This window comes from Hyla sarda, chromosome 12, assembly GCF_029499605.1.
Source record: "Hyla sarda isolate aHylSar1 chromosome 12, aHylSar1.hap1, whole genome shotgun sequence".
Lineage (NCBI taxonomy): Eukaryota > Metazoa > Chordata > Amphibia > Anura > Hylidae > Hyla > Hyla sarda.
Window position 1 is genome coordinate 82,621,005 of NC_079200.1, and position 25,516 is coordinate 82,646,520.

At 44.7% G+C, this 25,516-nt stretch overlaps 1 protein-coding gene across 1 annotated transcript in view; it reads right to left on the reverse strand.

Annotated features, from left to right (window-relative positions):
* Window positions 1–2,272: 2,272 nt before the first annotated feature.
* The window catches only part of PEDS1 (plasmanylethanolamine desaturase 1), a 36,859-nt gene continuing 13,615 nt past the window's right edge, over window positions 2,273–25,516 (reverse strand). The window contains exons 2-6 of the mRNA XM_056548940.1: window positions 23,302–23,421; window positions 10,491–10,582; window positions 9,847–9,991; window positions 8,488–8,700; window positions 2,273–5,065 (exon numbers count right to left, since the gene is read on the reverse strand). Of these exons, the coding sequence (XP_056404915.1) occupies window positions 4,944–5,065; window positions 8,488–8,700; window positions 9,847–9,991; window positions 10,491–10,582; window positions 23,302–23,421 (692 nt within the window). The 3' untranslated portion in view covers window positions 2,273–4,943. The remainder of the gene's footprint in view (window positions 5,066–8,487; window positions 8,701–9,846; window positions 9,992–10,490; window positions 10,583–23,301; window positions 23,422–25,516) is intronic.

Here is a 25,516-nt window from a genome sequence, read left to right on the forward strand (position 1 = left end):
GCTCACGGGAAGGGGGAGTGTTGACCACCACACGAAGCGGCAGCCAACACGCTCCTCAATAAAACTCTATGGAAGAGCCGGAGATTGCCGAAGGCAGCACTCCCGCTCTGCCATAGAGTTGTATTGAGGGGGCGTGTCAGCCACCACTTCATGCAGTGGTAAACACGCCCCCTTCCCGTGGGCTGTCTGTCAGGGCCCCATACAGGAGATCACGGGGGGGGGGGGGGCCCAGTGGTCGGACCCGACCCCATGATGTGAATCTTATCCCCTAAGTAAGTTTTTCACCACTGGATATCTCCTTTAAAGCTGGATCATTATGAGTTAACTCTATCACTTGAGTCCAGGGTGAACACTCTATTCAAAGTCTATGGGACTTTACAACACTGCCGTGTTCAGCACTATGGTTTATTTGGAAGAGCATGTATACTACCACTTAAAAGGATATAGGTAGTGGAAGGATGATCTCCCGGTGAAATAGTGCAATCAGCGGCACTCTCCTAACAGTGAATTGGGGCTAATAATTAAACCCAGCAAGGTACGGACTTAGTAAAACAAAATTTATATTACAAAAGCATGCGAACAACGCGTTTCGTGTGATAGAAGTCACATTCATCCCGACGGCTTGTCAGGCACAATGTATTATCTACACGGCCGGCAGCGAGGTGTTAGATGTTACAGCCCCACATTCTCTAACATGCATCAATGAGCCTGGCAGTAAGATAGATGGGAGACCGATTGCGGCAGCCAGGGTTGCCTGAGGATGTTCGCATGCTTTTGTAAAATAAATAGTTTGTTGTTTTACTAAGTCCGTACCTTGTCGGGTTTAATTATTAGCCCCAATTCACTGTTAGGAGAGCGCCGCTGATTGCACTATTTCACCGGGAGATCAGCCTTCCACTACCTGTATTCTATGTACCGTCCTCTACCAGTTGGAACGGGATCAGTGCAGGCTGCACTCCTCTATATACCACTCATTGTGGAAACAGGCGAGCTGTGGTGTTGTGCTCATAGCGCAACACAGAAAGGTGAGCATATTCAAACCTATTTTTCATCTTTCCTTCCCAATAAGAATAATTGCGCTTAGATGCGCATCAGTCTGTCTGTCTTTTATCTTTCATATTACCACTTAAAAGGGGTACTCTGATGGAAAAAAAATAATAAATAACACATTTTCTAATAAAATGGCTCCAAAAAGTTAAACAGATTTGTAAATTACTTATATTAAAAAAAATCTTAATCCTTCCAGTACTTATCAGCTGCTAAAGGCTACAGAGGAAGTTGTTCTTTTCTGTCTGACCACAGTGCTCTCTGCTGACACCTCTGTCCATGTCAGGAACTGTCCAGAGCAGGAGAAAATCCCCATTGCAAACCTATCCTGCTCTGGACAGTTCCTGACATGGACAGAGGTGTCAGCAGACAGCATTGTGGTCAGACTGGAAAGAGCTACACAATTTCCTCTGTAGTACAGCAGCTGATAAGTACTGAAAGGATTGGGATTTTTTTAATAGAAGTAATTTACAAATCTGTATAACTTTCTGGCACCAGTTGATTTGGGGGGGAATTTGTTTTCCACCGGAGTACCCCATTAACTCACCAAGGAAAAGGGACCTCCATTCTCATGATCAGTGAGGAGCTCAGTGATTGGAATCCCACCGATCAGCTAGTTATCCAAAACTGTGGATAGGCAACAACTTCTTGGGATCACCCCTTTAACTTCACTGTGTGAGTGTATCAGTGCAGTGACAGGAAAGAATTGTGCTGCTGATGTGTTCATCTCACCGAAGATTGTACAGAATTATTACAACTGTAACAAACTCTCCGCTGTGAGAAGTATTAGGTCAAGACGGGTCTTCAGTCTATGAATGTGAACAAGAATGTTCAATTTAACTAAGTTCAGATCTTAAAAATAGTAAGAAATTAGATACCCTATGGTCAGTCGTACATTGTATGCACTTTAAACATAGCAGCACATGGAAACCATAAACATGGCAGTACATGGAGGCCCAAATATGTCGGCATATAGAGACCCTACACATGGTAGCACATTGAGGCCCTATGGGTCAGACCTACATTGTGTGTACCCCAAATTTAGCAGTAAGTACATTAACCCTTCAGCTGTAGGTGCATCCCGCAGTCCCCATTTGGCCATGGAATCCTCAGACATCTCTTAGTCAGCGACCGCTCATTCTAAGGGATTAGTGCTTGAGGATTCCGGCCCCGGCAAAGTAACTCAGACACCCCAGACACTCGAAATAAAGACAGCAGGCAGCCGAAGTTTCCACAATCTGTTAGTAATGTCTAATCTTTTTTTTCGTTATAAATATATTTACATTTAGAACATGAAATTATAATTCTTCCTCATTCTGCAGAAAAAGTCAAGATCTTAAGGCTTTATATTAAGGAAAGAAAAAACAGAAAGAGAAGCACCCAAAAATGACCATCGATCTGTACCACACACAGGATCATGTTGTTATGTTGCTGGACAGGCTCGCCCGCATATGGAACAAGTTTTTAGGAAAGCGATTCAAGGTTAATAGGAGATACAATGTGCAGACTGATATGTATGATGGCCGGGCTGTTGTGGGGCGAGGCTGCGGCCACTGGTGAAATGGTTAAATGATGTAACACGCGAGCGACCACAAAACCCAATCATGTTCACATTCAAAAATCCACGGATGACCAGTCTATGCCTTTGCATGATGCAATACTAGGGTACAAAGTATCAGCACGGCTGTCAGGGCATGATGGAGAACCACAGGTTGGAGACCAACAGTCTAATGCATAACAAGAGACTAAACTTCAACAGTCAGGACCAGTTTGAGGATCACAAAAAGTCATCGCAATAGGAACATAAATCTGTAATGTTATTACAGAGAAGGTGGATAGACTCAAAATGATGAGGGAGTAATCCAGGCCTATGGGAGTTGCATAGAGCAATGGCCAGGTGACTCAATCTAATCTAATGACTGTCAAAAGTTGCCTTCTCTGCCCTGATAATTCCCGACTCAAAGGGCTGCATTCACATACATCAATGGCTGGACAGGCTGATACAAGGCCATGCAGGCTTGGCAGCAAGAATGAGTGCTTGATTGTTTAGATGGATCTTTCCATCCACCATTCAGCAGCTGCACATCTCCTATTGCACATGAAGATTTACAGCCGACGAATGATAGAAAGGGTCATACAAGTGATCCAGCAGTCACTCCTGAGGCCCTGCCCGCACGATGGTCTAGCCACGTAAGGGTTCATTAAACGTGAGCTGATCTACAAGATTGGTGCTCATTATCTGAGCCTGCTTGGCAGGTCTTATACAGCCCTAAGGCTACAGGAGGGGCCCTGGTCCCTGAATGTTTTCTTCATTGTATTATGAAATGTTCTGCAACCTTGTAATAGTGTTTTGGAATCAGTATTGCACAACTTTCAACTGCTTGCCGTCAGATAATGGACTTATCTTTGATACACTGTAATGAGTGCTCCTCCTGTGTTAGCTGGACATAATCTGGATGGTATTACTGCATTAAGATATAAATAAGAATTTCCCTCATTTTTTCCATCTCCTCAAACAGATCTTAAAAAAGTGTAAGTAACTGATCTATTAGAAGGCTGCCAAACGTTGCATTTTACAGTGATCACTGTTGGGTGTTTCAAGATTTCTCCTGGCCCTAGACACAGTACTGGAGAGCAAGGAAGCAGTAATTGGCACTTGGCACAGACTCCTTACAACCTGCGACAATCTGGACAGAAGAAAATGGAAGGTGTTGGGTTTACAACCTTAAGGAGCAGTGTAGACACAAATGTCACAGGGAGCTGAACAGATGTCTGCCCGAGTAAGGCTCAGTCCTGTGTCCTATAAGTGTAAACGGATATAAGATGCTGATCAACCAACTCTGTTCTAGAAGACTCTGCCTGTATAATGCTACATTTTCTCTACTCCCCTTTATTCTTTACACAGTAAAGCCCTCTCTGTGTCTTCAGCACAGACTTCCTGGGGTCTTGTGGGTTAACAGGTGACGCATCCTCTCCTCCCTCCTGAGCTTACCTATCCTTTACCACTTCCCCACAGTGCTCTGTCATCCTCTGATGCTTTCCCACCCGATCCATCGTCCTCTGCCTGCTCCCCTTTCTCTACTACCTCCGCTCTGCTGCCTACCTGTGCCACTTGCCCTTCCTCTATCACCTTCCCGCACTGTTCACTTGCAATTACAGGATTGCTGCTACTTATCAGCTGCAAGTTTTATTGATTTGTTGCCTAGTTTAAAAAAAAAAAAAAAAGTCACTGTGCACTGCCATAGTCTTGCCCCCCTTGTCACAAGCAGTCAGGAGGTATGTGTATGAAGGATTTGCTTTCAGCAAAGTGGGAAGATGGCTTCAGTGGGGAGAAGAGCAGTGCAGTGTGATGGAGATGCTGGACGATCTGGAGGCTGTGAAGTTGCTCTGTCAGTATCATGCACCTATAGCCCTTCTCCACCAATGGAAAAAAAAATACGTATCCACGGCACAGCAACAAAAATAAATCTACTCTTTGCCTCAGGCTTTCCCACGGCGGCAGATTTCATGTTGATACAACAAATGTTATCGACTTCACTGATAGTCTCCATAGTGCAAGATAGTACAATCTTCCTCTTTTCTGGCTCATGTGGATGTCACATGATGCTCAGCAAGGTGAAAGGTCATGTAGGACACCAGCGTAAAAAAAAAAAAAAGAGAAAAAAGGAAAGTCCTGTCAGCTGCTTGAGAGGGAGAGGAAGGAGCGCCGCCTGGGAGCGAGGAGTGCGAGTCCTTGGATTAGAGTCTTCCGGAGATCAGCACAATCTCATTTTGTGCTTATTAGTCCGTTAATTCCACTTCAGTCTTTTATATATTTGGCTAATGGCTTTTAGTTTTCACTTTTATGGTTTTATAGGTTGGCAACTGTTAGAAGAGCAGACTGAGCTGGCTGGAGGTTACTTCACTTTCTGAGCCCACTTCAAGTCGTCTGATCGAGGCTTCTCACCTGTCAGGCTATGGATGAGGTCTTCAAGGCGTTTCCAGAATCCGATCTTCTCTAGAGGATAGTTCAGCCAACCTTAAAGATACAAGTGCAAAATATGGTGAGGATACAAGTGAGACAACACAGACTCCTGACAAGAGCAATGCATATGGGTCTGAACTATGACTTGTACAGCAGTTGTATAGTGCGCTCGGCAATACCATCGCAACCACAAATTGTTAGAGCTATATGGAAACCTTGGCCACGCAAAGTTCTGCAGCTAAAGATCCCCATGTAATCCTAATGTGATCACACTGCAATCCACATGTAACCACAACTATTAATCCCTCCTGGATAGATTTTTGGCAATCTCCGAGTCGTGGCAATTAACATATTGCAACATGTAGCCCTATTCCTAAAGTTGTATACAACAAGAAAAAATTGAGTTCAAATTGCCACTTCAAAAATACACAATAAATCTTTAGTTCACATGGAAGCACTCAGCACCACTAAACTAGCGTTACATGATTGCACGGCCCCTAGAAGCTGCTGGAGGTCCTCTGTAGGTGCCATCACGCAGGTAGTCAGACAGTAGAATATTATATCAAGAAGAATGAAGAGGAGCACTCACCGGGTTCTATGCAGGTGCTTCTTTATTGCTCAACAGGCAAAACGGGGTGAACCATGCAGGGGAGCAGGTGGACAAGACACCGGGGTATGGAGCTGGCGAAGCGCTTCGTCAGGCCAGAGCGTGATGATGTGGGGAAAAAGGCGTACTTAAAAACCATACAGGTAACTAAAAACATCCACACGTATACATATAATATACACATATAGTTACGTTAAAAGCAATACTTTGACCTAGTGAATCACTTAGAGCAGTGACTAAAATATCAATTTACAAGAATGCCCCTAGCTCATTTCTATCACTGAGGCCGAGCAGACGAGAGGCATCGGTGCGAACAATCCATCTGGCTTCGCTTCTTAATAAGTGTTGATGCCTGTTCAGACCACGCTCTTGAGTTCCAATTCTTTCTATGGCAGCAAATCGAAAAGGTTCTGGATTACCGTTCTGGACATTCTGCATATGTGAAATTAATCGGGGAGCTCCTGAACCTCTAACTAAAGATCTGACGTGTTCTCTGATTCTACGGAACAGGGGTTGTCTTCCCTATGTAAAAATAACCGCAAGTACAGAGAAGACTCAGACTGGTCTGAACAGGCATCAACACTTATTAAGAAGCGAAGCCAGATGGATTGTTCGCACCGATGCCACTGGTCCGCTCGGCCTCAGTGATAGAAATGAGCTAGGGGCATTTTTGTAAATTGATATTTTAGTCCCTGCTCTAAATGATTTACTAGGTAAAAGTATTGCTTTTAATGTAACTATATGTGTATATTATATGTATGGAGGTTTTTGTTTACCTGCATCTCCATGGTTACCTGTATGTTTTTAAGTACGCCTTTTTCCCCACATCACCACACTCTGGCCTGACGAAGCGCTTCGGCAGGCAAAGGTCTATCGCCAGCTCCATACCCCTGCATGTTTCACCCCGTTTTACCTGTTGAGCAATAAAGAAGCACCTGCAGAGAACCCGGTGATTGCTTCGCTTCATTCTTCTTGATATAATACACAATAAATCTTTATAAAAAATAAAAAAAGAAATCACTAAAAACAATACAATGTATGGACAGGAATACAAGGACAATTCCTGGACAACTGCAGAGGAACTATGACGGTATAATATATGCTAAACAAGCCTTTCTGTAGACGTGATTAAAATACATATACAGTGGTCCCTCAACATACAATGTTAATCCGTTCCAAATGGACCATCGTTTGTTGAAACCATCGTATGTTGAGGGATCCGTGCAATGTAAAGTATAGGACAGTGGTCTACAACCTGCGGACCTCCAGATGTTGGCTGTCCGGGCATGCTGGGTGTTGTAGTTTTGCAACATCTGGAGGTCCGCAGGTTGAAGACCACTGGTATTGGAGGTTATACTCGCGTGTCCCCGCCGCTCCGGACAGTTACCGCTCGTCACCGCTGCCCTGGATGTCGCCTTCCATCGCTGTCGCCGCATCCCTGGGGTGTCCCCGACGCTCCGGCAAGGCCTCCGCTTCCCCGGCATCCTCGCTCTCCGTCGCCGCCATCACGTCGCTACACACGCCGCTCCTATTGGATGACGGGACGGCGTGCACAGTGACGTGATGACGGCGATGGAGAGCGCCGACGATGCAGAGGATCCCGAAGAGGATACACCGGAGCCCCGAGGACAGGTAAGTGATTGTCAGCGGACCACCGTAAACGGCTATCCGGTGGTAGCTGAAGCAGTCTGCTCTGCCGGATAGCTGTTTATGCGATGGACCCAACATACAAAAGCATCGTATGTTGATGCTGCCTTCAACATGCGATGGCCTCTGAGAGGCCATCGTATGTTGAAATGATTGTATGTTGGGGCCATCGTAGGTCAGGGGGTCACTGTATAGTGTACATCGCAAGATATAATTGCACAATTGATAGTATACCTCCTATATAAATACTGCTGATAAATAGTTGGTAAAATGGTCTTGAGCAGATACTTCCTACCTTTCTAAGCTATGATTACATGCTACCACATCATCAGGTGATTCTGCCCAAGGTTATCACAACAATACTTTACAAAGCAGCCATGTCACTTTTGAGCAACCGGAGGTCTAAAGTGCGTGGTGCATCACAATTCAGAAAGTGCATCAATGCTTACCCATAATGTGCAATAGCCTCTGCACCCCAACGCCGTTTCGTGCTTCACTTTCTCAAGGGGCCGCTGTCTATCTATTCCTAAAGTTGAGCATCAGGCATGTATCCACAATCAATCGGACTGTTTCCTGCCTGGATGGAGCCCTAATGTATGTGCACACAGCCCTAAAGGGTTCTGGCATCTGAAGGTTTTCAGCCCCACATAGGCACAGGCTGCATAACACATCCATCAGAGGTCAGGCTCCCCACCATCTGGTAGTAAAGGACTATTCTAAAGCTAGGCCACCAATAATATAGTCTCAGAAAACTCCTTTAAAGTGTTACTCCGCTCCCCAGCGTCCAGAACATGAGTTCCAAAAGCTGTGTGTGGGGTTCCGTGTTCACGCCCGCCCCCTCATGATGTCAAGTTCCGCCCCCTCAATGCAAGTCTATGGGAGGGGCGTGACAGTCGTCACGCCCCCTTCCCATAGGCTTTCACTGAGAGGGCAGCGTGAACACGGAAGCCCACACACAGCTTTTGGAACTCATGTTCCGGATGCTGGGGAGCAGAGTAACCATTTAAGCTGCTGGAATATCCCAGCAATCACAGATTGCTTAGAGTCTGCTCTAGTTATCTGAACTGTAGGTAGAAGGCTCTGGGTGGTGTGCAACCATTGGAAAGCCCACTGATCCCAAGAACAAGTGGCCCAGGGATACTGTTCTATGATGGCCAGTAATATGGGGTACTCCTGCTCTGCCCCACCCTTCCTCATGGTCATGGAAGGTCCTTTCTCTCACCTGTCGTAATGCAGAAATAAGTCTCGTGTGGAGACACATGGTGGATGCGGTGGTGCTTGCGGGGTAGGATGACGTGCCAGTCTTGAAGGAAGACCACCCAGGAAGGAAGACCAAAGTATGTGTGAGACCACTTGTGAATCTGGTTGGTGAGTGTCACGAACATTGCCAGAGCAAAGATAAAACATTCAGTGGCATACGACCTATAGAGGTTATCTGTAAAGCATAAGGAGAGTTATAGGATACCTGAGTTGTGATTGGTTGTTATGGGCAAAACACTGCAGTTTAATGTCTCTCACAGATTGGTTACTCTGTGCCATTATATCCACCAGTCACCTCCAGAGCTTCTACTATTACATCGTGTCATAAAGTCCAGAGCTGCAGTCACTATTATGATGTTACATGATGTTATATACTATAGTCATCTGCAGAGCTACAGTCACTGTTCTATTATGTCTTATACTCCAGTCACATCCAAAGCTGCCGTCACTATTCTGCTGTTACATCACGTTTTATCTTCCAGAGCTGCAGTCACTATTCTGCTGTTACATTTGGTCATATATTCCAGAGCTGCAGTCATATATTCCAGTCATATATAGTGATATGTTACACTTTTACGTCTGCAATATATTGCAACCACAACTGTCTTGTACAGACTCAGCGCTAACATTAAATCACTATATTAAGTGGAATTTGGGATGTGACTGGAGCATTATAGGTAATGTGACTATAAAATAGTGAATAAACCCAAACAGAAGAACACCAGCCACTAGGACTTATTATGAAATAAAGCGCCCCAACGAAGCCCTAGTGCAAAACATGCGTTGGGGTATGTAGGTGGTCTGGTTGTAGGTAGCATACAGGAGGGGTATTCTGTATTCTGTCTTTCTTGTACTAGAACTATTCCTCTTCATGTGGTGCATTAGATCTATTTTGTCAGGTTTCTATCACATTGTGTGTCCAGTAGTCCTGTAGTGCCATCGGTTGTCTGGAATCCATTTTTACTGAGACAATTTTACATTAAATGTATTTGCATCACATTTATTACCTGTACACATCAATGATGTAACCTGTGATCACCACCTACTCGGTGACTGTAGTCTCTGTGCCTCTATCCTCAGTTTATGACTTTTAATGTTTTTATGCATACTGATCTATAAAGTTTTGCACTTTTTTGTGTTAGGTCCTAGTGACTGGTGTTCTCTTGTTTGGGTTTATTTATATTAGGTCCCAGTCTCCGCTATTAGGAATAATTCTAGAATAATGAAGGAGAAACATATACATGACACGGAGGCTACACAGGGAGACGGTTTACATGGAGCAGTAATGTCCATTACTGGTAGGAGATGGGGGCCTTAGTACCTGGAGAGAGGAAGAGGAATTTGTAGGCCATGCAGCCTAGAGGAATAATCGTCAGCATACAATTATCTCCATTGGTTTCAATGAAGTCGTGCCTGGTAATAGCTGTGGGATCGATATGATGCTCTCGGAAGGGTCGGATAAAGGCCTGAAATAAAAAAAAGACAAGACAGAAGAGGAGAAGGTGAAAATCTGGCTGCACAGAATAAAGTGCGATCTATGGCGTGGGAACAGGAACAGACCTTTCAGAACGCACTGTCCTAGGCATTAGGGGACATTTGCACCTCATGTCACTTACTATATCCCTTGTCTGAAATGGCTGATAGAGGACATGAAATCTTATTTACGTGTCCATCAGTCACCCTCTCCCCCAGCCTTAAAATGCTCATAAGAGTAACCTGTAGATGATATTTACCTGCCCTACAGTCAGCTAATTCTCAGCTTGAAATGACTGATAAGAGGAAACTATAGTTTATACTCTGGTGGCCTACAGGTAACCTCTGTCTTATCTTGAGAGACTAATATCCAGGAACAAAAAAAAAAAAAAGTCCCCAGTGCTCCTACAATGAAGGTGCTTGTACAGTTAACATAAGTTAGCCACCCAATCAGGTGTCAGTGTAAAGTCCCATGACCTGCACACAACTCACCTTCCCCACAATCGGCAGCTCCACAGAGCCCCAGGTGTCTGCTCCCCAGTGCACCAGCCCGGAGGCAAAGTCAGCCGTCACAATCCCTGCAACTAGAAGGGACAACAAAGGGTTAACACAGGGAAACCATCAGACTTTATTATATGCCATTCAGGAGGCCTAGTGATTTTAATTTTTTTTTCCAATCAGATCATTTGTATTGAACTTTTTTTTTTTTTTTTTTTTTTTTTTACAAAATATCTCAAAACAATAGAACAAATGGAAATTCACCTCCAAACATATATCCATAGACTCTTCTAAACATCCCCCCCCCCCCCCCCCTAACTAGGAGTCCAGGGAATGTAATGCACACATACTGGTTGTCACCCAGCTTTCCCTGGCATACATATAAAAAGGAAAAAGTGTGGATTAGTTGTCACCATATTCCCTGCACGGATGGTCATTCATGGACCCGGTTATCTGTGAACACTGCAGATGATCTCATGGACAGATATCGATTTCACTATTTGCCTATTGCGTTATACAAGAGGTCCTGGCGCGGCATCCTCCATGATACCACCTCCCCTGCAGTCATGTGTGCTGGACAACAAGTTCCACTACTTATTGTGAGGATGTGGGCGTCACTGCTGTTATATCATTTCTTATCCTCCAGTCACCTCTAGAGCTGCAGCCACTTTTCTGTTCCACGATTTCTTATCCTTCTGTCACCTCCAGAACGGAATTATATCTTCTACACTAGTTACCTCCAGAACAGTGGTCACCCTTCTGTTACATGATGCCTTATCCTCCACAGATGCACTTACTATTCTACTTTTACATCATGTCTTATACTGCAGTCACTATTCTGCTGTTATATCAGGTCTTAAATTCCAGTCCCTTCCAGCACTGAACTATTTTGCTTTTCCATGATGATTTATTTTCTAGTCCCTTCCAGCGCTGAATTCACTATTTTCTGTTGCATCCTGTCTTATCCTCCAATCACATTGAGAGCTGCACATGTAATTCTGCTGCCTCCCTGTGCAGGGTCACAATGCACCATTCTGGACCAGCAGATATTCTGGATTAGTACTGGATGCAGTATTAAAGGGGTATTCCAGGAATTTGTTTTATTGGACTATGCTACAGGGGCTGTAAAGTTAGTGTAGTTCATAATATATTGTCTGTACCTGTGTGTGATGGTTTTCCTCACAATTCTTCTGTAATTGTCACCCAGATATTTATTTTTACCAGCATACAAAATGACTGTTGTCTCAGATTTTTCCCAGCTTGCAATGTGGTCGAGACCTGACTCACTAGTCAGCTGATGACAGGGAGCCTGTCTGCTTCAATGGGTGGAGAGATCAAACTGCAACTAATGCAACAGCTGTAGGCACCCTGATTGAAAACCACAGGTCTTTTGTTTCAATGGTTGGGGTGGCTGATGTGTGGGAGGGAGGAAAATGGAATTGTGGGATTTGTAGTAAAAAAAAAAAAAAAAAAGTCAAACAGGAAATACCAGTTCACAAACAGCTAGCCACAGTGTTATGGTAATCTCACAACATAGCCATTTAGCCCAAGACAAGCGCAGATCCTTCCTAAGTATGTCCATTACTGTCTGCCAGGTACGTACTAAAATCACCTTATGGTGGATAACACCTTTAATGTAATAGACTATGGTGACAGTGTAGCCCTATAAAGGCCCAGCCCCTGCTTTACTATAGTATTTGTCCTCATTAATACTCCATCCAGAGATAATCTCCTGTATACAGTCATCTATGATTGACCCTAGAGATGAGCGAACTTACAGTAAATTCGATTCGTCACCAACATCTCGGCTCAGCAGTTGATGGCTTTTCCTGCATAAATTAGTTCAGCTTTCCGGTGCTCCCGTGGGCTGGAAAAGGTGGATACAGTCCTAGGAGTCTCTTTCCTAGGAATGTATCCACCTTTTCCAGCCCACTGGAGCACCGGAAAGCTGAACTAATTTATGCAGGAAAAGCCATCAACTGCTGAGCCGAGAAGTTTGTGACGAATCGAATTTACTGTAAATTCGCTCATCTCTATTGAAGACCACTGCCTTATACTACAGTAAGAGCTTTACATCTATTACTGCTGACATCCATTCTGTATATCACGTCTGAGAGGTTGTCACAGCCCCGCACCCTGTATGACAAATAGTAATATTGTTGGTCTCTTCCCATTCTTAGTGGATATAGAGGGCTAAGAATCCTGTGGTGTCTTAATAGGTCACATGACCGGCATCTCCTCCTGCTCAAAGTAGATGACATGTCCGCTCCTGTACATTAGGATTAGCCCATAATGTTCACATTAACAAATAATGAGGTTATATGCCAGAGATACTACAGTGAGTGCGAGGAAAGATCTAAAAACAAGGGATGCCTGGAGATGAAGTCAATCCAAGGATCACACGCCTGGAAACTTTCTGCTAGACTTTGTTTCAACTTTTCACCATGTTTCTTTTAGTAAATGCAACCGTCAGGAAAGGGAAGTGATCTATTATGCAAGGAGCTTTATCACACCGAGAAAACAACTACTTTCTCTACTCCAGTGTTCTCCAACCTGCAGCTCTTCAGCTGTTGCAAAACTACCACTCCCAGCATGCCCCAAGAGCCAAAATTCCCTTATTGACAGTGATCCCTAACCTGTGGCTCTCCACCTTTGCAAACAGTTTTATACAAAGCTGGTGAATACAGTTTGGGGAACACTACTCTAGTCATGTCCAGAGCTGCAGTAATAGAACAGCCAGTGACTTGTGTTGGGGAAGTCCAGATGGCAATGACCGAGTAGCAGCCAGCACGAGAGTGAGCGCAGCTCTGGAGGTGACTTCAGTATAAGACATGGTGTAACAGCAGAAGAGTGACTGCAGCTCTGGAGGTGAGGTGACCTTAGTATAAGACATGGTGTAACAGCAGAAGAGTGACTGCAGCTCTGGAGGTGACTTCAGTATAAGACATGGTGTAACAGCAGAAGAGTGACTGCAGCTCTGGAGGTGAGGTGACCTTAGTATAAGACATGGTGTAACAGCAGAAGAGTGACTGCAGCTCTGGAGGTGACCTTAGTATAAGACATGGTGTAACAGCAGAAGAGTGACTGCAGCTCTGGAGGTGAGGTGACTTTAGTATAAGACATGGTGTAACAGCAGAATAGTGACTGCAGCTCTGGAGGTGAGGTGACCTTAGTATAAGACATGGTGTAACAGCAGAAGAGTGACTGCAGCTCTGGAGGTGACCTTAGTATAAGACATGGTGTAACAGCAGAATAGTGACTGCAGCTCTGAAGGTGATTAGTGTATAAGACATGGTGTAACAGCAGAATAGTGACTGCAGCTCTGGAGGTGACTTTAGTATAAGACATGGTGTAACAGCAGAATAGAGACTGCAGCTCTGGAGGTGAATAGTGTATAAGACATGGTGTAACAGCAGACTAGTGACTGCAGCTCTCAAGGTGACTAGTGTATAAGACATGGTGTAACAGCAGAATAGTGACTGCAGCTCTGAAGGTGACTAGTGTATAAGACATGGTGTAACAGCAGAATAGTGACTGCAGTTCTGAAGGTGACTAGTGTATAAGACATGGTGTAACAGCAGAATAGTGACTGCAGCTCTGAAGGTGATTAGTGTATAAGACATGGTGTAACAGCAGAATAGTGACTGCAGCTCTGAAGGTGATTAGTGTATAAGACATGATGTAACAGCAGAATAGTGACTGCAGCTCTGGAGGTGACTTTAGTATAAGACATGGTGTAACAGCAGAATAGTGACTGCAGCTCTGAAGGTGACTAGTGTATAAGACATGGTGTAACAGCAGAATAGTGACTGCAGCTCTTAAGGTGATTAGTGTATAAGACATGGTGTAACAGCAGAATAGTGACTGCAGCTCTGAAGGTGACTAGTGTATAAGACATGGTGTAACAGCAGAATAGTGACTGCAGCTCTGAAGGTGACTAGTGTATAAGACATGGTGTAACAGCAGAATAGTGACTGCAGCTCCGGATGTGACTGAAGTGTAACACACAATGTAACTCAGGATCACTGCAGGAGAAAATAAAGATTTAACAGCTTATGCTGGGCAAGACTGGGACTGAGGGGGTTAACTTTCAGAGCGCTCTCTGGCAGTGAGCTCATATTATACATCATGGCAGAATTCCTACCAGATCTTAGGGGAGATGTGTTAACGTCTGATGCAGATTACACTTCCTTCGGGACTCCTCCTGTCGGCCAATTCATTCATTCTGGGCAACCAGGGATACGGAGGCATTCAGGACTTTACTGAAAGGGTTAACTAGCAGTGGAGGAGGGGGGTGCGTGTGTGTTGTATGTCAGGCGATCATACATTACATTGGGGCTGAGACTGCAGCCATTTCTACAGTCCCCATTCACATGAATGTTACAGGCAAAGATACTTCTGTGTGTGAATATATCCTTACAGTGGAGCATGTAACATCCGTGTACAGTGGAGCATGTAACATCCGTGTACAGTGGAGCATGTAACATCCGTGTACAGTGGAGCATGTAACATCCGTGTACAGTGGAGCATGTAACATCCACGGAGCAGGAGTCCATGTACAGTGGAGCATGTAACATCCGTGTACAGTGGAGCATGTAACATCCGTGTACAGTGGAGCATGTAACATCCGTGTACAGTGGAGCATGTAACATCCGTGTACAGTGGAGCAGGAGTCCATGTACAGTGGAGCATGTAACATCCGTGTACAGTGGAGCATGTAACATCCGTGTACAGTGGAGCAGGAGTCCATGTACAGTGGAACATGTAACATCCGTGTACAGTGGAGCATGTAACATCCGTGTACAGTGGAGCATGTAACATCCGTGTACAGTGGAGCATGTAACATCCGTGTACAGTGGAGCAGGAGTCCATGTACAGTGGAGCATGTAACATCCGTGTACAGTGGAGCATGTAACATCCGTGTACAGTGGAGCATGTAACATCCGTGTACAGTGGAGCAGGAGTCCATGTACAGTGGAGCATGTAACATCCGTGTACAGTGGAGCATGTAACATCCGTGTACAGTGGAGCATGTAACATCCGTGTACAGTGGAGCATGTAACATCCGTGTACAGTGGAGCAGGAGTCCATGTACAGTGGAGCATGTAACATCCGTGTACAGTGGAGCATGTAACATCCGTGTACAGTGGAGCATGTAACATCCGTGTACAGTGGAGCATGTAACATCCGTGTACAGTGGAGCATGTAACATCCGTGTACAGTGGAGCATGTAACATCCGTGTACAGTGGAGCATGTAACATCCGTGTACAGTGGAGCAGGAGTCCATGTACAGTGGAGCAGGAGTCCATGTACAGTGGAGCAGGAGTCCATGTACAGTGGAGCATGTAACATCCATGGAGCAGGAGTCCATGTACAGTGGAGCAGGAGTCCATGTACAGTGGAGCATGTAACATCCATGGAGCAGGAGTCCATGTACAGTGGAGCATGTAACATCCGTGTGTGATACACAGGTTCCTCACATTTGTCTATAGTGGACACATCCCAGACATGTAAGATGTATGGTAATGCCCAGAGCCTGGCACCCCTGCCCACTATGGATTAATAATTCACCAGGACAACAAGTCAACAGTGAGAGATTACTCCGTGTTGCTACCAACACTATACAGTGGGTGTGAGATATAGAGGGGCACAATCCTTAAAAGGGGTACTCCCTTGGAGATATATATATATATATATTTATTATCAAGCAGTGCCAGAAAGTTATACAGATTTGTAAATGACTTCTATTTAAAAATCTTCATCCTTCCAGTACTTATCAGCTGCTGTATAGTACACAGGAAGTTATTTTCTTTTTGAATTCCTTTCTGTCAGACCACAATGCTCTCTGCTGATACCTCTGTCCATTTCAGGAACTGTCCAGAGCAGGACAGGTTTGCTATGGGGATTTGCTCCTGCTCTGGACAGTTCCAGTACTGCTGATAAGTACTGGAAGGATTAAGATTTTTAAATTGAAGTACGGTAATTAACAAATCTGTTTAACTTTCTGGCAACAGCTGATTAAAAAGAAAAAAAATAAAGGGGTACTCAAGTTTTCCAGTGGAGTACCTCTTTAAAAATGTGTACTCCACTGGCCAGTGTTCAGAACATTTAGTTCTGAACGCTGTGTGCGAGCTGCGGGGGTCAACCACGCCCCCTCCTGCCATCAGACAACGCCCCCTTAATGTAAGTCTATAGGATTTGCATTGAGGGGGCATGGCCGATCCCCTGCAGCTCGCACAGCGCGTTTGGAATGCTGGCCAGTGGAGTACCCCTTTAACATCACCCCGCTCGCCCATGTGTCAGGATTCACTGTCCATGCTCAGCTCTCCTCACATTGGAGCCCATGGACAGAACCACAAAAAGGAAGACTGAGGAAAACACCGCCTCACACATCTAATATCATCGTACAAAAAAAGACCTTTTCTGAAGTCAAATATGACCATTTCCTTTTTAGGACAAACAGGGGGGTGGAAATAAAAAAAAATTTAAAATATTTGTCCAAGGGACTAAAACGGGAACACAATCTACTAGTCCCTCAAGAAAATCCACTTGTCCTGGTAGATAAAATAATTTCAACCAAAATAGTCTGTAAATAAGGTCTTTATTAGTTTTTGCACTTTAGTTTTTTCCTCCTCATCCTAGAATAACCATAACTCTTATTTTTCCATCTACAGACTCATATGAGGATTGCTTTTTGCGCGACCAATAACACCTTTCATTTTTCCATTATTTATGCTTGGAAACAAAACAAAAAATTCAAATTCGGGGGGGGGGGGGGGGGGCATGGGGGGGAGTCGCTATTCACCTAATACCAAATATATATATATATATATATATATATATATATATATATATATATATATATATATATATATATATATATATATTTTTTTTTTTTTTTAACATATACATAATAAAAATAAAGAGGGAAGTCTGTCCGGCCCTGCTTGCCTGATACAGGGTTAATTCTATGAAGAATTCACCTGCCAGGTGAGGATTTCCACATCCCTGCCTCTAGTAAGTACATAATGTCACAGATAGATATGTGCCCACAGTTTACAGGAAGGGTGGGCTCCCCCAGTAGGCAGACAAAGCTCCAGATAGACATGTCCCTCATTAGTTAGAGCTCCCCTATATGAAGGCAGGCCCCCAGATAGATATGACCCCCATCAGGTCGGGCTCCCCAGTAGGTAGAAAGGCCGCCAGATATGACCCCCATCAGGTCGGACTCCCCAGTAGGTAGAAAGGCCGCCAGATAGATATGACGCCCATCAGGTAGGGCTCCCCAGTAGGTAGACAGGCCGCCAGATAGATATGACCCCCATCAGGCAGGGCTCCCCAGTAGGTAGACAGGCCGCCAGATAGATATGACGCCCATCAGGTAGGGCTCCGCAGTAGGTAGACAGGCTGCCAGATAGATATGACCCCCATCAGGTCGGGCTCCCCAGTAGGTAGACAGGCCGCCAGATAGATATGACCCCCATCAGGCAGGGCTCCCCAGTAGGTAGACAGGCCGCCAGATATGACCCCCATCAGGTCGGACTCCCCAGTAGGTAGAAAGGCCGCCAGATAGATATGACGCCCATCAGGTAGGGCTCCCCAGTAGGTAGACAGGCCGCCAGATAGATATGACCCCCATCAGGCAGGGCTCCCCAGTAGGTAGACAGGCCGCCAGATAGATATGACGCCCATCAGGTAGGGCTCCCCAGTAGGTAGACAGGCTGCCAGATAGATATGACCCCCATCAGGTCGGGCTCCCCAGTAGGTAGACAGGCCGCCAGATAGATATGACGCCCATCAGGTAGGGCTCCAAAGTAGGTATATTTTCCCCAGATAGATATGATCTCCATCACTGATGGGTGTCATATCTATCTGGGGGCCTGTCTACCCACCGGGGAGCCCTACCTGATGATCAGGTAGGGGTTCCCAAAAGGTAGACAGGACCCCAGATAGATATTACACCCCCCCCCCCCCCCCCAAGAAGATAGGTTAGGCCCTGGTGATATGCAGGTCCTCCCTTATTGAGTCATTAGGCAAGTTAAAGGGGTATTCCATGGTTTAACATCTTATCCCCTACCCAAAGGATAGGGAATAAGATGTATGATCACAGGGGTCCCGCCGGTGGGGACCCTCAGATCTCAGTGCAGCCCCCAGCTTTGTGTGCAGGGTGCTGCTTCTGAGACAGGGCATCACAGTCACAGCCCCTAGTAACATCACGTCATGCCCCCTCCATTAATTTCTATGGAAGGGAGCATGACGGCTGTCTCGGAAGTTGCGCCTGGTTGTCACTCCCATAGAAGTGAATGGAGGAGGCGCAACGTGATGTCACTAGGGGGCCATGACCATGACGTCATGCTCCTTCTCGGAAGCAGCACCCGCACACAATGCTGGGGCTGCACAGAGATCGCAGGGGTCCCCAGGGGTGGGACCCCTGCGATCATACATCTTATCCCCTATCTTTTGGATAGGGGATAAGATGTTAAACTCCGAAATACCCCTTTAAGGTTTTTCACTGCTACAGTACTTGCATCTCCCTGCTGCAGCCTATAAAGAGCCTTCCTTGCAGGGATGCATGCGATAGGTGACATCATCACATGCGCCGTGCAGAACGTCAGCATGCCAGTGTCCTGCGCTGCGGATGCGATGACATCACCAATCATGTGCACCCCTCCAGGAAGGCTCGTTATACAGTAGCAGTGTGTACCGACACGTGTGTGAAGTCTTCCAGCATTTAGAGCTGCTTGCCCGAAGTAGGGCTAAATGCCTGAAGAAATCACCTGCCCGGCGCCCGAAATTGCATGTCCCGGGTGTTGGGCGATACCAATTCCACATCCCTGAGAAGGCTTAGATTTTCATGAAAATTTCCTAAATCTTTCAAGGGACCCATTCATTTCTCAAGTGCATTTGAGAGGCATGGATACTGGAGTCACCTAGCGTACAGCACCCCTTAAAGAATTCACAACAGGGTTAAGGAACTAAACAGGTGAGTCACAGGAATTAAACCAAAGTGAAAGGTAAAACTTTTCCAAATTTTCAGTTGTATCCATAGGTATTAACAGAAAAATTCAACTGAACTTTAAGGATATTGCATTTGCAAAATAGTTAGGCTAGGTTCACACCATGGAATTTCTAAGCGGAATTCCACTCTGAAATTTTGGTGCAGCAGAATCCCATTGAATACTATAGAATTTCAGTACCAGATATTCCGCTGCCAAAAGAATGAGATTGCTCATTCTTAGGCGGAATTTACACCAAAGACATTGCCATCTATGGGAACAGCAATGTCCGTGTGGGTCATACTGCCAAATTATTCACTTGGGCACTTGCCCACACCTATTCTGTCAACCCAGCCTTAGGCTAAGTTTCAAGCAAAGTTGATTGTGGCATCTAAAATGTGAAAACAGTGTCAGAGTTTTCGCGATAAATTATCAATCATTTCGTTTTATGTACAGGCTGCGGCATAGCATGTTGGGCATTAACAATTGCTTGTAATAGTCCCCTATGGGGACTTAAAGAGTATGAATAACTTAATATATTTTTTTTTAAATAAAAATAATCCCCCTCCCTTATAAAAATCTAAATCAAATACTAAAAATATAATTAATGGGGGGGGAAAAATAAGTGCATAAGTGTCCAATCTAATCAAACAATCAAATCCTGTTCAAAGGAAAGTTGCTGCGTTACCCATAGCAACCAGTCTCCCCCATTGTGTTTATCATCCCACACGGAGAACGGCCCAAACATACAAAGTACCAAAATGACAGAATTGCTGATTTTTGTTTAGTCATATACCAGAAGAAAATAAATAAAAAGCCATCAAAAAGTCCCATCAAAACAAAAATGGTACAGATTAAGGCGCAAAAAATGAGCCCTCATACAGCCCCATATACGATAAAACAAAGTTATAGGGGTCTGTATAGGGCAACTTTAAGCATACTCATCTTTTAAAGATAAAATAAAACCTATATAAATTGGATATTGTTGTAACAGTATTGACCGAAACAAGATAAAGACCGTATGTAATATAGGGCTTTAGTGGGGGGAGTTCCCTCTGGCACCTTGGAAAAGCATCGGAGGGAAATGGTGATAGAACTGATCCCATTCATTTGGATAGGACAGTTTACATTCATCCAGTGTCTCAAGTTGGACGCCGGACGGTGGAACATGCTGTATGGGCACAGGACAGGGCACAGGACAGGGCACAGGACAGGGCACAGGACAGGGCACACTTCTTGCTGCATATCCCTATCCGGCATGCACAATTAATGAACACCGGACTCTGAACAACTGACGTCATTGATGCACTTTTGTCGGTTGTGGTGAGTTTTAGGCTAGGTTTACGGAGCTGGACATATGTGAACCCAGCCTAAGTGTCTGACTTCAAGGTTTTTTTTGTATGAAATTATTGAAAAGCAATTTTTTCCTCAGGCTTTCTTATTGTAGTTTTGCTAATTCTGTGGTATTTTTATATTATTCTTAGTGTGTTACTATGCATTTCTTCGTATTAAAGGGGTACTCCGGTGAAAACCTTTTTTTCTTTTAAATCAACTGGTGGCAGAAAGTTAAACATATTTGTAAATTACTTCTATTAAAAAATCTTAAACCTTCCAGTACTTATTAGCTGCTGAATGCTACAGAGGTAATTCCTTTCTTTTTTGAACACTGATGACATCACGAGCACAGTGCTCTCTGCTGACATCTCTGTCCAATTTAGCAACCGTGCATAGCAGAGCAGGGCAGCATGGTGGCTCAGTGGTTAGCACTGCTGCCTTGCAGTGCTGGGGCCTTGGGTTCAAATCCCACTAAGGACAACAATAAATAAAGCATTGTTATTATAATAACGTCAGCAGAGAGAACTGTGCTCGTGATGTCATCAGTGTTCAAAAAAGAAAGGAATTTCCTCTGTAGCATTCAGCAGCTAATAAGTACAGGAAGGATTAAGATTTTTTAATAGAAGTAATTTACAAATATGTTTAACTTTCTGCCACCAGTTGATTTAAAAGAAAAAAGGTTTTCACCAGAGTACCCCTTTAAGTGTATTCCATGAGTGCAGTCTATACAATTTGGTGTCTGTTCAGCCCATAGGACACAACTGTATGTTTAAGATGAGAACACAGAATCTGCCGCCTGATGAGCAACTCATCACTTGGAAGTCATCTGGACCCGGGCAACCATCTGATGGGTACTGTAGTATTTTGGCATATGGCCGATTTCATGGGAAAGGATGGGGCTTTTGGCTTTTATCACACCTGATCCCTTGTAGTCATAGGAGATAAGAGACAGCCAAGGTATGCGAGAGCGGGCATAGGAGGAGGTTGGTAAGTGGTAAAAGAGGGCTGGTAGCAGCTTATTCCCTTCTGGCACATATCTATGCACGCTGTGCTTGGCTGAGAGTGAAGAAGAGCTTTCTGTTCAGGACAGGCACAAGTAAAAGCTTTTACAATTTTACATGATAATAATGGCCCTTTTGTTGCTCCAGACTAGATGCTCATTGGTGCGCAGTTGTACCATTTGCACACGCTTCATCTGAGCATGAGAACCAGCATTCCCCCCCCCCCCCCCCAAAGAGCGGCCTTTGCTGTCTGCAGGTGCTCAGCCATAGACTCCGCTGGTTATTGCTCCCAGGCGTGGTTGACACACAATCTCATCATATAGACGCAGCTATTGTTGTCAGTCTGGGTTACTTAGTGACCAAGTGACATTTCTCCAATATTTGCTGAATCATGTGAGAAATGCTAGGAATGGCGGCACCTGCCTACACTCCCCAGACACGGACATAGCTCCTGCAGGTCCACACATCACATCCCGGACCCTGATGCAGTCCTGAAGCCACAATATAATCAGTGGAGGATGCAGTGAGGCCAGAACAAGCTCCCGAGTGCTGAACACATAACACCCGATGCTGCAAACCGCGTGGGAGTGCGGCCAGCAGAAGTGCTTGATGTTTCCTGCACAGATGTGTAGGGTCTGGAGGAAGTGGGGTCATCAACACGACTGAACCTTATGCTTCGGGCCCTTAGTTCTGGAGAATATGACACCTGGAGACCCAGTAAATTCTCACTTTGTGGCCTCAATCTGGGTAAGGCTTTATTTTATTAGCAGACTATCACAAAACAAGGGTGTAGTGTGGAAAAAGTGACCTTAGTGCAGGCGCTCGGAAGTCCAGAGAGATATCACAGCCAAGTCATGGAAGTGAATTGAGTTCAGGCTTTATTAGTTTATAGCATTAATGTTATGAACTAATAAAGCTTGAACTCCATTCACTTCCATGACTTGGCTGTGATATCTCTCTGGACTTCCGAGCGCCTGCACTAAGGTCACTTTTTCCTCACTACACCCAGTCTACCTCCAGGATCTTCCTCTGGATCCATCCTGAGACCTGCGGGCCTGCACAGAATCCTCTTCCTACCTCAGGCAGAGGTTACATGCGTATATAATATACGCTACAGGTGAACGGACATCCATTAGACCCCTTACCCACCCCACTTTTTTATGTGGAACCCTTCATCTCCCAGGGTAATGCACTAAGCGCCTTTTTGGGCCTCTCCTCTTTTTTCTCTTTTCTACAGGTATCACAAAACAAGGAACATAGAGAAGAGAAGAACCCAAAACGCAGAGAGCGCCAAGTAAAAAGAGGAAAAAGGGGTCTCGACACCCAAAGTAGGCCTGATCTGGATAATATTTCTCTCAATGGTCCTCCTATTATTTGCAATGGAGGACCCCCCCCCCTTTATTACACCAAAATGCTCTAATACATGGATGTGATAATCAAGGGTGCACATACTTTTAGTCAGCTTTACTTACCAACGCTGAGGACAATGCTGGCCGTGTGTTCAATGCTGAAGTATCGGACCAGGTTGCAGAAATTGAAGGACATCAGGAGGAAGCAGAGGATGACAGAAATCCACTCCTGTAGCCTCTTCCCTGCAGAGAAAGAATATACCACATGTCATATGGTGACCAGGAACAGCGTCCCCCTGTATTACCCAAAGTACGATAGCCTAGCACAGTGTTTCCCAAGCAAGGTACCTCCAGCTGTTGCAAAACTACAACTCCCAGCATGCCCGGACAGCCTTTGGCTGTCCGGGCATGCTGGGAGTTGTAGTTTTGCAACAGCTGGAGGCACCCTGCTTGCGAAACACTGGTCTAGCACCTTAGTGTGGACCTGAAAGATGCAAATATTAAGTGCCAGACAATTCGATAGATAAGACGTCATCCAGGATTAATCCTAAGGACATGTTCACACAGCGCTACATGTAGGGGACAGGCTCCCACTCTGTAGGGAAAGATCAGTTTACATAGATATAAATCCCTAAAATATTATATGTAGCAAATATAGTGAGGACATCATAGCAAGATATAACCCAGGTACATCTATATCATAGGTCGACCTCTTTTTAGAAAATTACTCAGTGCCCCAATGGGAAATTAACCTTCTTTAAGAAAACAGACCGACACAGTGTCAAATTAGCATTTTTTACGTAAACTTTTAAGGTAGACAGAAAAAAATAAAAAATAAATATAAAAAATTATAAATAATAATAATAATAATAATACAATTTTATTATATATATATATATATATATATATATATATATATATATATATATATATATATATATATCTCTCAATAAAATACTAATGTAACTAATAAACTGGGTTTTGCCCTTTTCTCAGCTTTAGATATACAATATTTTTGGGACTATAAGATGCACAATACTAAGGACACTAATGATGGTGGACATGGAAGGATTTACGCAGGGCTAGACAAATCCCAGGTGCCAGGTCTCCACGGCGAGTGAGAATTTCCTCCTGGCAACTAGGATAACTAAGTTTGAAGGGGAACTCTGCAGGACAGGAGATAAGTGGCTGGAACCTACAGCGACCTCCAGAAAGCGGCCCTGTCTACACTGTGCATTGAGTGTTGTGTCAGTACGGGCTCCAGAGATACCCAAGCGCCCGTAGTCTTGTTTAGGCAAAAAATCTATGCTCCCATAGAGAATGCATTAATGGACTCGCTGCTCCATGCACAGGGAGAGACAGGGTCATGTACGGGAAATTGCGGCAGTCAGAGGGGATGAGTTTTAAAGTAGTGGAGTACCCCTTTAAGAAAAATAAGTCCCTGGACACACATAGTATTTATCCTTTAGTCCTGTTTTTTCCTGACGTCTCCCTGGCATGCGACTGATCACACGTGCGATATCATTTGTACTGTGTGTTTTTGGAAAACAAGGTAATTATTACGACTATGTTACGCAACACATGAATCAACAGGTTTTCAAAATGTTCTTCTCTTCTCAGGTTTCCACCACCCCCACCTTATTTTTATTCCATGCCCCCAATTGCACCCAAGGCTAGCCCTGCCCCCTGGATCGGGTCAGTGCCCTCTGAGGACAATATCTTCACTAGAACACCGAACTATATCTATACTACCCATGTTATGGGTCTGGGAAGAAGACGCAAGGACCCTGCAGTAACCTCCTCAAACAGCATCTGGTTGACATCTATGACAGTGTTTCCCAACCAGGGTGCCTCCAACTGTTGCAAAACTACAACTCTCAGCATGCCCGGACAGCCAAAGGCTGTCCGGGCATGCTGGGAGTTGTAGTTTTGCAACAGCTGGAGGCACCCTAGTTGGGAAACAATGATCTATGAATTAGAGACTAGGCAGGGTAGTGCATCTACACGTGCTCACTGATGTGCAATACTAGTGCAAAGTACAGATATAGCTTAAGGGCAGATGAGATGATATTGGTATATATGAATGCACCGTGTAATGCGCTTATGAGTTTCTATGGTTAGTCTGAAAATAGTAGTTCGACCACAGCAGTAACAGGGCTGCAAAAGGACAAAACTAGTAGTAGTCAAAAATTAGGAAGAACAGTAATGGACATTCTTAGGAAACCTCAGATACCAGATGCTGTGACTAGAGATGAGCGACCTTACAGTAAATTCGATTCGTCACGAACTTCTCGGCTCGGCAGTTGATGACTTATCCTGCTTAAATTAGTTCAGCTTT